The sequence below is a fragment of the Miniopterus natalensis genome, chromosome 9, assembly GCF_054644295.1.
Source record: "Miniopterus natalensis isolate mMinNat1 chromosome 9, mMinNat1.hap1, whole genome shotgun sequence".
NCBI classification, from domain to species: domain Eukaryota; kingdom Metazoa; phylum Chordata; class Mammalia; order Chiroptera; family Miniopteridae; genus Miniopterus; species Miniopterus natalensis.
In genome coordinates, this window is record NC_142089.1 from 76,797,596 (window position 1) to 76,812,289 (window position 14,694).

At 35.2% G+C, this 14,694-nt stretch overlaps 1 protein-coding gene across 2 annotated transcripts in view; it reads right to left on the reverse strand.

Moving 5' to 3' along the window:
- The window catches only part of PRP4K (pre-mRNA processing factor kinase PRP4K), a 38,533-nt gene that overhangs the window by 6,656 nt on the left and 17,183 nt on the right, over positions 1-14,694 (reverse strand). For both annotated transcript variants that reach the window (XR_001602400.2, XM_016201869.2), the window contains exons 5-11: positions 14,141-14,222; positions 12,484-12,694; positions 9,209-9,282; positions 7,863-7,953; positions 2,823-2,970; positions 1,592-1,729; positions 787-940 (exon numbers count right to left, since the gene is read on the reverse strand). Coding sequence is in view for 1 of the 2 variants with exons in the window: in XM_016201869.2 (XP_016057355.2) it covers positions 787-940; positions 1,592-1,729; positions 2,823-2,970; positions 7,863-7,953; positions 9,209-9,282; positions 12,484-12,694; positions 14,141-14,222 (898 nt within the window). In the remaining variant the exon portion in view is untranslated. The remainder of the gene's footprint in view (positions 1-786; positions 941-1,591; positions 1,730-2,822; positions 2,971-7,862; positions 7,954-9,208; positions 9,283-12,483; positions 12,695-14,140; positions 14,223-14,694) is intronic.

Below are 14,694 nucleotides of genomic sequence, written 5' to 3' on the forward strand. Positions count from 1 at the left end.
CACATGCCCCGACTCTGAAAACCTTAGAACAGGGTGAAGAAATGGGGCCAGGGAGGGGAAGAATGTGTGTGTGTGCATTAATCACTGCACTATGATGATATGTATTTCTAAATTTCAAAAACAGAAACATGGTGTATCTGCATATTACCACATCTGAAGTCATTACTTAAAAGAGGTCAAGACAGCGAAAGATGCTTTTCAATAGGCATCTTTTAGGAAAGTGGGCTTCACTGTGTTTGGGCTCCCCGAAGGCACTGCTTTTAAAGCAATAAAGAATAAAAGAAAAAAGAATTACTCCTGGGCACCTTTAAACTCAACTCCATATATCTGCTTAAAAAAAGGCAAATTCTCTTAAATGTCCCAAATTCCATCAGTCTATAAAATTCCTTTAAATGTTCTTAACTCTATCAGTTTATAAAATTAAAGAACAAAGAAGTGTGAACACACCTTATTTCAAAACAGCAACAGGTGCAACACTTTTTTTTGCTGCCAGAAGAAGCCCATTGTTACTATATTAAAGCACTCTTGGGATTTGTGTGTACTCTAAATTAACAATTAAAAGGAAAAAATTGGGACAGTGGCCTAGCTCCTCTTTCTTTATACTTTAAAATTTCATGGCTCAATTTCCAAAACAGTAAAAATTGATAAAGTCATTTGTAATGGTTAATAACTATAGTATATTATTCTTTGAAGATGTTATGTCTAAAATAATATAGTAGTAATCTCACATTACTGAAAAGAAGATACATATCAGATGTACAAGGCACCCTTGACTTTTTGACTTACCAAGATATTGTCTGGCTTGATATCTGCATGTAGAATATTGCATCTTTTAAGGAGTTTCAATGCCAAGAACAACTGCTGACTATAGGATCTTACAGCTTTAATATGAAGACCAACATCCTTACCATATTTTTTTAACACCTCTCGTAAATTCATACTTTTAAGAGAGAAAAAAAAAATTTAGGCGTTAAAATGCAAAATGGGCATTTAAAAAAAGCAAAAACACTTAAGCATAAAGTAAAATCAAGCACAAAATACAAATTACAACAAAAATATTCTGCTCAAGACCCCCACCCCAAAATATCTGACAATTTTATTCTACACTGAAATGAGAACCCATGAAATGGTGTGTACATAACACAATCTTCCAATGAAACTCTATTTTGAAAATAGAAGAAAAGATATGCAATGGTAAAATTAAGGCTGATTTTAGAATGGGTTTATATTTGAAAGCCTAACAACAAACCCACACTTTTGAAGATCAAAATGGTATTTCTAATTCCACTATTTCCATTTCTTTTCATTCTGGCTTAATCCTTGAAGTATTTTCAGAGAATTTCTCTTGTTGAGCTGAAGGCTAAAAGCAATTAGTAAACTGGCACATACTATGCAGTCAATTAATGTTTATACATGAATGATTGTCAAGAAGCCAGCTCTTACCCCAAAGTTAAAAAACAAAAAGCAGAGCTAAATGAAAAAATAAATAATCAAATACCCAGAAAATTTGTCATGGCATTTATCTAAAGTGAGGTAGTAAGAGATGAAGAAACTGAATTTTCAGTTTAATGTACAGGTTCCGACACTGTACCTGAGAGGTTCAAATACAAGACAGAGATGCTGTTTGTGATAAAAGTGTCTAAAGAGCCGCAAACAATGAAATTTGTCATCAGGATCAGCATCATTAAGTTTTTTCAAGAATTCTAGTTCTTTTAAACCAGTTTTTTGCCTGAAATAAAAAAGAAAATTAGGTCAAAATTAAATACATCCAGAATTTAGTTAAACTAAATAATACGTATTTGCTAGTTCCAGTATGATGTACCATAGGTGATGTTAATTAGTTTGTCTTTTTTTAAGCAGTAACAATAAATCTGTTGAGGAATGACAAGTCTCTATCCTTTACACAATATTTTATATTTAATCAAATACAGTTTTCATGAAGTTAATTTCCAAAATAACCAATCAACAAAACAGAAACATTGAGGAATAAACTCACCTTGCTTGAAGGGAAATTCAATCTTGCACATTTTATTCTCAAGTCTCGATGTAAATATTATGTTTAACAAAAGTGGAATGGAACCACACTGTATACAGTCTTGGTTCCTTAAGAGTCTAATTAGGGAATGTCTCACCAAATATTAATATTTGGCTTTCCTCTAAAATCCTAGTTATAATTTTTCAATAAGCTACATTTTTTAAAGTTAGTGTCTATAATACAGTGGTTGGGGATAACCATCAAAACAAAAAAACACTTTCTAACCCTAGGGCAGCTTAAGACTTTACTATAAATCTACATTTCTTTTCAGTGTTTCAAAACTAATAGTAAGTTGACTTTAACACCAGTTCAGTGTGTGGTAGACTGTTTGTGTGTGTGGCAATTAAGTAACTCTATTAAAGGAAAAAGGAGACAGAAAGAAAATACAAATAATTCCCAGAACTATCTGATAAACCAGCTTTTAAAAGCAGGCCACCATATGCTAATCAGTGACAGCTAATCAATATAATCCTTTTATTTCTCACCTCTGGTCTTTAGTTTAAGGTATGTAAGAAAGTCAGTAGAAGGAAGAAGTCTAAGTTAACATCAGTGCACACAGTAGGTACTGAAATGCACTGAAAAAAAATACAAATCAGCCTATAGTTCCAGTACTTCACATATAACACGTGGCTATAAATTAAAAATCCAGTAAAAAATAAATACTATCATTTTATCATTCTAATACTTGTTTTACACAGGTTACTTTTTAAAAATGGCGTTTAAAAATGTTTTCATTTGTAAATATCTGTGTTGTTAAAGGTTTCATCACATATTTTTCTGAACGTACATGAGTTCATTGTTTCTGATGATCTTTACAGCCACTTCTTGGTTGGCTCTTGCATTATCTCTGGCTCGTACCACATTACTGAATACGCCTTGACCAGTGTAGCCATACACATTGTAGCGCTTATCTAGTACTTCACCTATGTTCACACCTAAAAGAGTAAATTAAAAAAATTAGAATTTTGACCACAGAGATTACCAAATAAAACTCTGAGATACACAGAATAAATTAAAAAGTAAGAAACAGTGCAGCCACTTAAAACACGTGTCAAATTCTACTTCATGCTTGGCTTCCTAGACATCACGGAGAATCAAGGCTGAGCCTCTACTGGTCACTCTCTTTCGTGTGGTTAATATTGCATGCTCACTTTCAATCATTACAAGGGAGAGTTTTGCTGTCCTATCATATGTTGATGATTTTTAACATTGAATATGGAAGAAATGTGCTGGCTGAAGTGTTTCCAACTGTAGTCCTGCATGACAAATACTGTATGACTGGTACCCCACGTTCCCTGCATGTTGTTTCTCTTGGTTTCAGATCAAGACGAGCAAGTGATGTACTAACCCCTTCCTTCTGCAAGATTATCTCATGGCTGGAAATAATCTATCTATTAAGTTGTACATCAAGTCTTTACCTCACTTCAATTTGCAATGCTTCTGAGCTGCCTACTGGAATACAACATGTATTCAGCAGCTGCTAGATGAACCACACTTTTTTTTTTTAATCCTCACCTGAGGATATTTTTTCCATTGCTTTTTCGGGGGGGGGGGGGCCATCATCGACTAGTGGCCTCTTGCACGAGCCCTGACCAGGGCCAAGATCAAGCCTGCATTTCTGTTTTCTAATTCTCTTTTCTTTTGTGATTGTTTTTGTTGCTGTTGTAGGGGTCTTTTGTATGTTTTGTTTGGTTTCTTGTTCTATTCTGTTTTGTTTTGTTCTGTCAGCACCTGCACAACAGCTTGCATGATGTAGTTGGGGGTGAGCCTTACAGTCAGCCAGCTTGAGAGAAGATTCCAGCCACAAATGGGACAACAATCAACATCCAATTACAACAGGAGATCCCAAATAAGTCACACAAGGGACATTCCTACAGCATCCAGCTCATGAGATCAGAGACTGCACCACTGGGTCCCAAAGAACGCTTACTACATAAGGCCACCCGACAAAGACTGATAGGCATAGCAGTTTGATCTAATACATACAACAAAGAGCGAGCAAAAATGGGGAGACAAAGAAAAAACCACCAAATGAAAGAAAAGAGGGAAACTTGAGAAAAAGAGCTAAACAAAATGAAGGCGATTTACCAGATATAGAGTTCAAAGTAATGGTTATAAGGATGGTCAAGGAACTCAGAATTACAAGAAACTTGGAAGTACAGCATCATGAAACCAGAAATAGAAACCATGAACAAGAACCAATGGGAAATGAATAACAACATATCTGATAACAAGAATACGCGGGACGGAATCAAAATTACATTAGAGGCAGAAATTCTAATCAGTGATTTGGAAGAAAAGGTAGGAAAAAAACACTCTATTAGAGCAGCAATAAAGAAAAAACAATTAAAAAGCAGGAGAATAGTTGAAGGGAACTTTGGGACAACATGAAACATACCATCCACATCATAGGGATACCAGAAGAAGAAAGTGAACAAGGAAGAGTGACACTGTTAGAAGAAATAATGATAGAAAACTTCCCTAACTTGGTGAAGGAAAGTGTCACACAAGTTCAGGAAGCGCAGAGTTCCAATCAACATGAACCCAACAAGACCCACTCCAACACATCATAATTAAATGGCAAATGTCAAAGACAAAGAAATAATCTTAAAGGCAGCAATAAAGAGACAGAAAGTTACCTACAAGGGTGTACCCATTAGATTTGTCAGCTGATTTCTCAACAGAAACACTTCAGGCCAAAAGGCATTGGCATAAAGTACTCAAAGCAATGAAAAGCAAGGATGTGACCCCCAAGACTACTCTATTCAGCAAGGTTATGATTTAAAACTGAAGGTGAAATAAAGAGTTTCCCAGACAAGAAGAAAAAAAAAAAAAAGGCTAAAGGAGTATATTACCAACAAATCAGCATTGCAGGAAATGTAAAAGGGAGTGCTTTAAGAAGAAGAAATCAAGAGAGAGAGGAACATATTTATAAAGGAAAAAAACTGCAGTAAATAAATACCTATCAATAATAACCTTAACTGTAAATGGACAAAATGCTCCAATCAACAGAAACAGGAGCTGAATAAGAAAACATAACCCACATAAATGCTGTCTACAAGAGACCCACTTCAGTACAAGACACACACAGACTAAAAGGGAAGGGATGGTAAAAAAAATTTCATGCAAATGGAAATGAAAAAAAAAAGCTGGGGTAGCAATACTCATATCTGACAAAACAGACTTCATAACAAGAGACAAAGAAGGATATTACATAATACTAAAGGAATCATTCCAACAAGAAAATATAACCCTTGTAAACATATATGCACCCAACTTGGGAGCACCGAAATATGTAAAAAAAACTCCTGAAAGACTTTAAGGGAGAGATCAATAGCAATTGAGTCATAGTAGGACACTTTAACACCCCACTAATATCACTGGATACACCTTTGAGATAAAATATCAACAAGGAAACAGTGGACTTAAACGACACATTAGATCAGAAATGGGTATCATTGACATTTACAGACCATTTCATCCCAAAGCAGCAGAATATCCATTCTTCTCAAGTACACATGGATCATTCTCAAAGATAGACCACAAGTTAGAATACAAAATAAGTCTTAACAAATCCAAGACTGAAATCGCATCAAGCATCTTCTCCAATCACAATAGCATAAAACTAGAAAACTACAATAAAAAATCTCAAAAACATTCAAGCACATGGAAATTAAATAGCTTGTTATTAAACAATGAATGGATGACTAATGAGATCAAGGCAGAAATCAAAAACTTCCCGGGAAAAAAAGGAAAATAAACACACAACCACCCAAAATCTATGGGGCACAGCAAAGGCAGTCTGAGAGGGAAGTTCAGAGCATTACAGGCCTACCTCAAGAAACAAGAAATAACTAAAATAAACAATTTAACCCAAAACTAAAAGAACTGGAAAGAGAACAAGAAAAGTACACAGTAAGTAGAAGGAAGGAAATAATAAAGATCAGAGCAGAAATAAATAACATACAGACTAAAATATATATATACAAACACACAAAAGTTCAAGGAGAAGGAAACCAAGAGCTAGTTCTCTGAAAGGATGAACAAGATTGATGAACCTTTAGCCAGGCTTATCAAGATACAAAGAGAGAGAACCCAAATAAATAAAATCAGAAAACAAAGAGGCAAAATAACAAATACATCACAGAAATACAAAGGATTACAAAAAAAAACTTTGAACACACATATATGTGCAAGGATTCTACAGATTCATCACAAATCCTATTAAAATACCAACGGCATATTTCACACATCTAGAACAAATATTCCAAAAATTTAAATGGAACCAAAAAGACCCCTAATAGCCCCAGCAATCTTGAAAAAGAACAAAGTTGGAGGGATCAGAATAACAGCTATCAAACTATACACAAAGCCATTGTGTTCAAAAGTCTGATACTAGCACAAGAGAAGGCATATAGAACAATGGAACAGAACAGAGACCCCAGAAATCGACCCACACCAATACGGTCAATTAATATTTGACAAAGGAGGTAAGAGCATACAATGGAATAAAGAGAGTCTTTTCAATAAATGGTGTTGGGAAATTTGGACAGGTACATGCAAAAAAAAAAAAAAAAGGAAATTAGACCACCAATTTACACCATACATAGGAATAATCTCAAAATGGATAAAAGATTTAAATGTAAGTTGCAAAACCATAAAAACCCTAGAAGAAAACATAGGTGGTAAAATTTCAGACATCTCACATAGCAATATTTTCACCAATACAACACCTAGGGCAAGGGAAAGGAAAAAATAAACACAGGAAAAAATAAAACGCCTCTGCACAACAAAAGAAACCATCAAGATAATGAAAAGGGAACCTACTCTATGGGAGAACAGATTAGCCAATCACACATCTGATAAAGGGTTAATTTCTGAAATATACAAAGAACTCACACAACTCAACACCAGGAAGACAAACAATCCAATTAAAAATGGGCAAAGGACCTAAATAGACACTTCTCCAAAGAGGGCATGCAGATGGCCAAGAGACCTATCAAAAAATGCTCAACGTCACTAATCATCAGAGAGATGCAAATTAAACCTAAATTAGGTATCATCTCACACCTGCCACAATGGCTACCATCAATAAATCAACAAACAACAAGTACTGGCAAGTTTACGGAGAAAAGGGAACCCACTGCTGGTGGGAATGCAGACTGGTGCAGCCACTGTGGAAAACAGTATGGAGGTTCCTCAAAAATTTTTAAATGGAACTGCTGTTTGATCCAGCTATCCCACTTCTGGGAATATATCCTAAGCAGCCAGAAACATCAATCAGAAAGAATATATGCACTGCTATGTTCACAGCAGCATTACTTACAATAGCTAAGATCTGAAAACAGCCCACGTGCCCATCAGTAAATGAGTGGATAAAAAAGCTTTGGTACATTTACACAATGGAATACTATTCAGCTGTAAAAAAGGAGCTCTTACCCTTTGAGACAGTATGGATGGACCTGGAGACTATCACGCTAAGCAAAATAAGCCAGTTAAGAGGACAAATAGCACGTGATCTCACTTATATGTGGAATATAATGAACAAAATAAACTGGCCAACAAAATAGGTCCAGAGGTATGAATGCATGTAATAGAATAATAGATCTCAATGAGGGGGGAAGGATGGGGTAGGGGACAAGAAGAGATTAACGAAAGAACATTTATGCATATATGCATAACCCATGGACACAGACAATACTATGGGGAAGGCCTGGGGTGGGGCAGGAGTTGGGTGGAGGGAGGTAAAAAGGGAGAAAATAGACATCTGTAATACTGTCAACAATAAAAACTAAATAAATAAAATTTATAATAATTTTGAACTTACGATAATAGCCTTCTGCGTCAGTCCAGTTATCCCTGAGGTTAGGATTCTCTTTAAAATCTTTTCCAATGCCAGCAGCCCGAAGACGAGCACTCTGAAATTAAGGAGGCAATATGAGCTATTTACCCACTAATCAGCCTGACATTTAAAGCACTTCCTTTAAAACAAAAATGGGTGAAACAAACTATAATTTAATAAAACATTTCATGCCCAATCAAGCTCTTACTATAACTCATGTAAATGTGACAAGGGTGAATGAAATATGACTACCAGAGTCTCCTGTCTCATAATAATGTTTAGGGGGAAAAGTAATGAAGTATCTTTAAAAACTTTGGGGAATGACTAAGACATTATAAATAAAAATAAAAACTCAAACCAGATCGGATTTTCCACAGCTATTGATAGAAGACAAAAATTATGGATGGACACTCAGTTAACAATCACTGTACAACTCTCTCTTCTACCAATTTTCACATTTCTTTTACTGCCTTGTCCATGTAACACCCCTTGGTTGTCTTCCCACATATGTATGGAATGTCACTGGCTGTACCAATTGAGCCTGTGAGGGAAATTAAGAGTATTTGGTACTTCTGAAGAGTCTTTATCTCACATTACTCCCCATGATATCCAGGAGATCTCTTAGCATCAACCAAATGATGACTCAGTAATCATTTCAACCCCCTTAACCCATCTTTTTTTTTTGGGGGGCGGGGAGTCCTTCTATTGCAAAATATATATGTGATATATCGCTTAAGCCAATTACCAATGTCTGCTGGGATCTGGGCACTGGCTGCTTATCCTATTCCATTTTAAATTTCCATTATATGTTTGTTTATCCTTCGCACCTCCTCTTACCAAAGCTTCCTATTTCTCACGTTCTTACTTTTGAATATCAGTTTGAAAACTTCTTCAAAAGCCACTGATAAAAATAGCTAAAAAAACAAAATTTCTTAACCCACTCCTTATAACATTTTCAACTCTTCAATGAATTTTATTAGGTCCCAAATCCGTAAGTTCTCCATCACCTACAGTATAAAAACTCAAAGTGAATCTAACATTAACACACACACACACAGTTTGTAAATCTAAGAAAACAGTTGTTTCAAAAAAGTAATGGCAGCTTGTTTGTTTTAAAATTGTAACTTAATTTCAGAATTAGAAGTTGCAAAACTAGTACAGTTTCCAGATACCCCTCACCCAGTTGTCCAAATGCTAGCTAGCATTTATTAATTTGCTTTATCCATCTCCACTTCTCTCTCTCGCTCTCTCTCACAAGCACACAAAAATACATATTTGTTATCTACATTTTTTGGTTTAATAGTTGTGTTTTTGTGACTTAAATTACTTACATCAAAATATGCAGCAAACATATCATCAGATTCTGTAAACATATCAGGTGCCAAAAGCTTTTTCTGAGATGACCCTTAATGAAAATTAGCATTAATATTTGAAAAGTGAAGAGCTACAAATTAAAGTACAAATAATGGAAAACCACTAACAGCAATTTAAACTTTTTTTCCTCTTGCACATCAGTTTTTCATTAATAACCAACTTAAAATCACCTTATAACACTTAGATATATAAAGCCAACCACTTTTTACTAAAAGGGTACATTTCATAAAGTTGAAAGATCTAATATCAATTCTTTCACCAGTGTTAAATGAATATGCTAATAGCTAAACAATGATTATGTATTAAAATGAAAGTGCCTCTTTAAAAATTGTATTTCTGCCCTGGCCTGTGTCGTTCAGCAGTTGGTAGGGCATTGTCCCACGCACCAAAAGGTTGCTGGTTCAGTTTCCGGTCAGGGCACATGCCCAGGCTCGATCCCAGGAAGGGCATGCAGGAGACAGTCAATCAATGTTTTGCTCACATCAGTTTCTCTTTCTTTCTCTCTCCTCCCTTCCCCTCTCTCTAAATTCAATAAAAAACTCTTTTTAAAAAATAATAAAACTTATATTTCTAAATTGCAACTTAAATCTCAAAATGTTAACATCCCCATTATAGATTGATATAGATCTATATATATTTCCTAAAAAGTCCAATAATTCCATAAAAAAAAATTTAAAGAGTTCCTAGAAAAAGAGAATACAAATTAAAATTATAGTGAAATACTATATCTCTCCTTTGAGACTGGCTAAAAATCCCAAGTATGACAACACTTTGTTAACAAGGCTCTGAATAACAAGCACTTAGACACTGCTTGTGGATGGCAATTAATTGTACAACCATTATATAGGAGAATTTGGAAATATACAGAAAAATTATATATTCATTCAGTCTTCTGGCCCAGCTATCCCACTTCAAGGAAATCATCCCAAAGATATAGTGGCAAGCATAAAAAAATGACGTAATGCACAAAACTATTGTAACTAATGCTCCAATGAACAGTCAACAACTGTACACATCTCAGATATCCACCATTACAAGACAGATTAAAGAAACTATGGCATATCGCATTGGAATAATATGCAGCTATAAAAAGAAGTAAAGGTATCTTCATACAGATGAGTGTGTATAGTATGCTTTTTTTTGTGCCTGTGTAGGTAGAACACAAATACATACACATGAAAGATGTTTTAATAATTTTCAAAATCCCAGAAAATTATTAAAAATCAAAAGCAAATGAAAAGAAACCTAAACCTATCAAATTGGCAGCACAACTTTAAAACAGAGTTGTGACTATATAACCTGCAATGCATTCCAAGGACAAATTTCAATTTGCACTCAGTACATTTAATATTGATAGTTATACTGACAACTCTGTGTATATATGAAAGTTCCAAAATAATAACCTGGGTTATCATGTTATTGGAACCACATTTTTCACAGTAAAAGACATAGAAATATAAAATCTAATTAGTTAATAAAAGCACTATAATCTCAAATTTTAATGGGCAATACCAGTATGAACTCCTCTTTTCCAAAAATGTATATATTTCTTAGCTTTCTCTGCAAAAAAGGCCTAGGAGTAATGAGCACCTCAAAGTGCCCTATGATCTATAAATGATTATCTGCCTACTAAAGGAACCAGGAGCAAAAGCCAATTCTGCCTGAGACAAGATATGCACAAGGTGAGCCTAGGATATCTTACTCTGGTAGAACAGGAGTCAGAAAACGAAAGACTGGGCCAAATTTGGAACCTGGCTTATTTTTGTAGGGTCCATTTGTACATTTTTAAAGGTTTGGGGGAAAAGGTTGTGCCCAGAGGGCGTGGCTCAAAATAAGAGCATCAACTTATGATCCAGGAGCTCATGGTTTGTTTCCCCGTCAGGGCACATGCCCAGGAGGTGGGCTCGATCTCCAGGAGGGGATGTGCAGGGGGCAGCCAATCGATGACTCTCTCATCATTGATGCTTCCACCTCTCTCTCCCTCTTCCTTACTCTCTCTGAAATCAATAAAGACATTTAAAAAAAGAGAATATTTTGTGACACATGAAAATTTTATAAAATTCACATTTCAGTGTCCATATAGTGTTTTGGGGAACATAGCCATCCATGCTCACTCATATATGCTGGCTGTGGCTACTTCTGCACTACAACAGCAGAGTTAAGTAGTTGGAACACAGAAAAAAAGTCTAAAATAATTACAAAAGCCTAAAATATTTACTACCTGACCTAGAAAGCAAAAGAGCTATATTAAATACTGCAAGATTTGGGTCAAAAGACATTAGAAACCAACTTAAAAGGGCTCCTTCCCCATCTCAGCTGAAGGGAGAACAATCTGAGCTTCAAAAACAAAAATGACAGCAATGGATTGTAACACAAGTACAAAAACATACCAACTAAAACCCAACAAAAATCTCGTTGGTCATTTGTGGAGGACCCAGGGCACCAACTGTATTCCATGCTAAAAGCTGGTCAATAAAGGAAAATAATCAAGCATCTGTCTCGTCTCCCTGTGCAAACTACATTCCAGGGTAGGTGACAAACGGAAAACTAAGGACGACCACGCACCACTTGCACCTGGTGTGATGATGCAAGCACACACCACCAGTTACGAAGTATTTTTGCCAAAAAAAATTAAACTTAAATCCATTTAAGTCTCTAACACTAACCACTAGTTTTCAAGAAATACTGAGGACAGAAGAAATGAGATAAAGGACACAAGAATGTGAACAGACAAAATCAGAATGGAAAAGTTTACAGCACACATGGCCCTGGTATCCTCATAAGTAAATGGGGGGGACGGAATGGAGGAAAAAAACTATTAAGGCTAAGAAAGACTTAAGACATTAGAAATCAATTTATATACCCCAGATAGAATATGTGCATCTTATTTGGATTTTGATTCAAACCAACCATCAAGTCTTTAATAAAGATACAAACTGAAATATTTACAGATGAAATAAAATCATGGCTAGGATTTGCTTTAAAATACTCTAGGCAAGCCTAACAAAAGGTTATGAATATGTGGGAATTCAATATACTGTTCTGGTTATGAAAATAAAAAATATCAATAGAAAATATTCACTGGGATACATGAACACTGTATTACTGTAAGTTTAGCAGGAGTAGCATTCCAAAATCCTTTCACTTTACCCATCCCAAAACAATCTCTTTCATGAAGTTACAGAGCTAAAAATTCAGAGAAAAGCGTGATCAAAACAAAAATCTACCTTACCATTATTTTGTTCAACCGTCATTAGATTATGCTTGGCTTTTACTGAGGCCTCAAATGTATCAACATTTTCCCGTTCATACTCTTTAACATCAGCAGCTACCCTTTCCAGAATGTCCTCTGGAGAAGGTGACCGTGTACGAGTACTGCTCTGGGGGCTGCTGGGTTCAGATGGCACAGACATATTGCTATCTTCAGCAAGATATTTATATTTCTGTAATAAAAACAGAGTATATTATTTTCACAAAATCTGATGCTATCTAAATATATATCTGCTAAGAGGTACTGTATTAAAAAGTCAAATAATGTTAAAACTTTTTAAAGGTATCGAAACCTTCATTGAATCAGATCCACAATCCCTTATATAATTCCAAAATCCACAAAACTCTTAAAATAGTTTTTCTATATATGGTGCATATTCATTAGGTGGCAAAGCTGACCAAAACAGATATGACACTATTTATAGTCTTATTTATCTCCCCCAGCATGAACATAATAAGCCTTGCTGCAGAGATATTAATGTATTAGATGATGGGGTACTTTTCTAGACCCCACTGATGGGGCTAATATACACAGATGCACCATATTACCTTTCTAAAATTCAAATATTTCTGAGTTCTGAAGCACATCTGGCCCCGAGGGCTAGAGATAAGGGATTGTGGACCTGGGCAAAAACAAAAAAATTTCAACCAAGTCTTTAGGAGTATCAGTTCAATGACAACAATTTCATCAGTGCTCCACACAAGGTAAGTTTCCTCTGGAATTCCAGTTTTGCCCTACGGCCTCTTTGATTTAAATTCTTTCCATCACTCTGACATACCATTACCTGACTTATGGTTTGCTCTCTGTGTTTAGGTGAGCTGCCATGACTGTTCTTTCCTTTTGTCTGCCATCCTCCTTATAGTATCTAAACATTTTTCATGTATTTCAGAATTCTTCCTTTTAACTCCATCATTCACCTTCCCATCATTAGAATAAAATTACCCTAACGATGACAGAAGACACTTCCCAAGGACTGCCATCCAAAGGATCTAGTGGCCATGGCTTATCTCAGAATGGCCAAAGAAAAACAATCTTCCAAGGCAGTTCACCTTATCATTAAATAACTATATCAAGGACTATGTGCAACATTTTCCACCCATTTGTTTAAATCACCTAGTTCTAAACTAGTCTTAAAGTTACTTTTCAGGTGTTCCATTTAAACAATCACATTTGCATTAGTTAGAAAAATCTGCCTTTTTATTAGACATTAAAAAGTTTGTTTCCTTTCAAATAATAGGAGGCATAATTTTTTTCTAAATGAAATTCCTTCAATTTATCCTACAGTCATTTATGAGGGTTTTCCTGCTCATTAACTTAAAAAAGCAATCTTCAAATTTTTTGTCTTACAAAAGAGGGTTATATCAGAATCTTATGTATAACAAAAGGGTAACCATTTCAATTTTATTAAGCAGCTACCATTTTTTTCACGACCTACTGAATTGCTTCTGTCACTTTTTGAAAATTTATCTTTATTGTTGAAAGTTTACAGATGTCTCCTTTTACCCCCCGCACTGACTCCCTGCTACTATTGTCACTTCTTTAAGTAAAAAAGCCATGATTTTACTAAAATATTGATTATTTAAGGAGTACTGATCAAAATTTTATGAAAATCACACACCTGAACAATTGCTTGCCTCTGTATTCTTCTCTGCTCTATCAGGGCCTCCTCATCTTCTTCTTCTACATCAAAGTCTTCAAGGCTTAAAAAAATTACAAATATACATATAATTAATTTTAAACATCCTTAGATTCCAAAATCATAAATTTATATGTTTTAAGAATAAAAGCTAGAAAATGTAGGTGATCTCTAGGTTTGAGCAAAAGTCTTAAGTTATCTTACTCTCTTTATCTTTGTTTCTTAACTGTCTCAGTGCCTGGTTTGAAATCCTGGCAAGTAATTTAACCTTCTGTATCTCATTTTTCTCATCTGTTTCATGGCACCAAAATTGGGGACAAAAGAAAGGTCCTTAAATTTCAAAAAATGTCATCACTGGCTCTGCCATGACCTTAGTATTAGTAATTTCACTCCTCTATCCTGTTTTCACGCCTATAAAATAAGAGGGCTACGACAGATAAATAAGCTGGTACCTTTTCTGGGCCCCAGAGCCCTCTGAAAGCTATAGATCTTTCCCCATCAAAAATGCACATGTAAACATCTGCATACAATCTGAA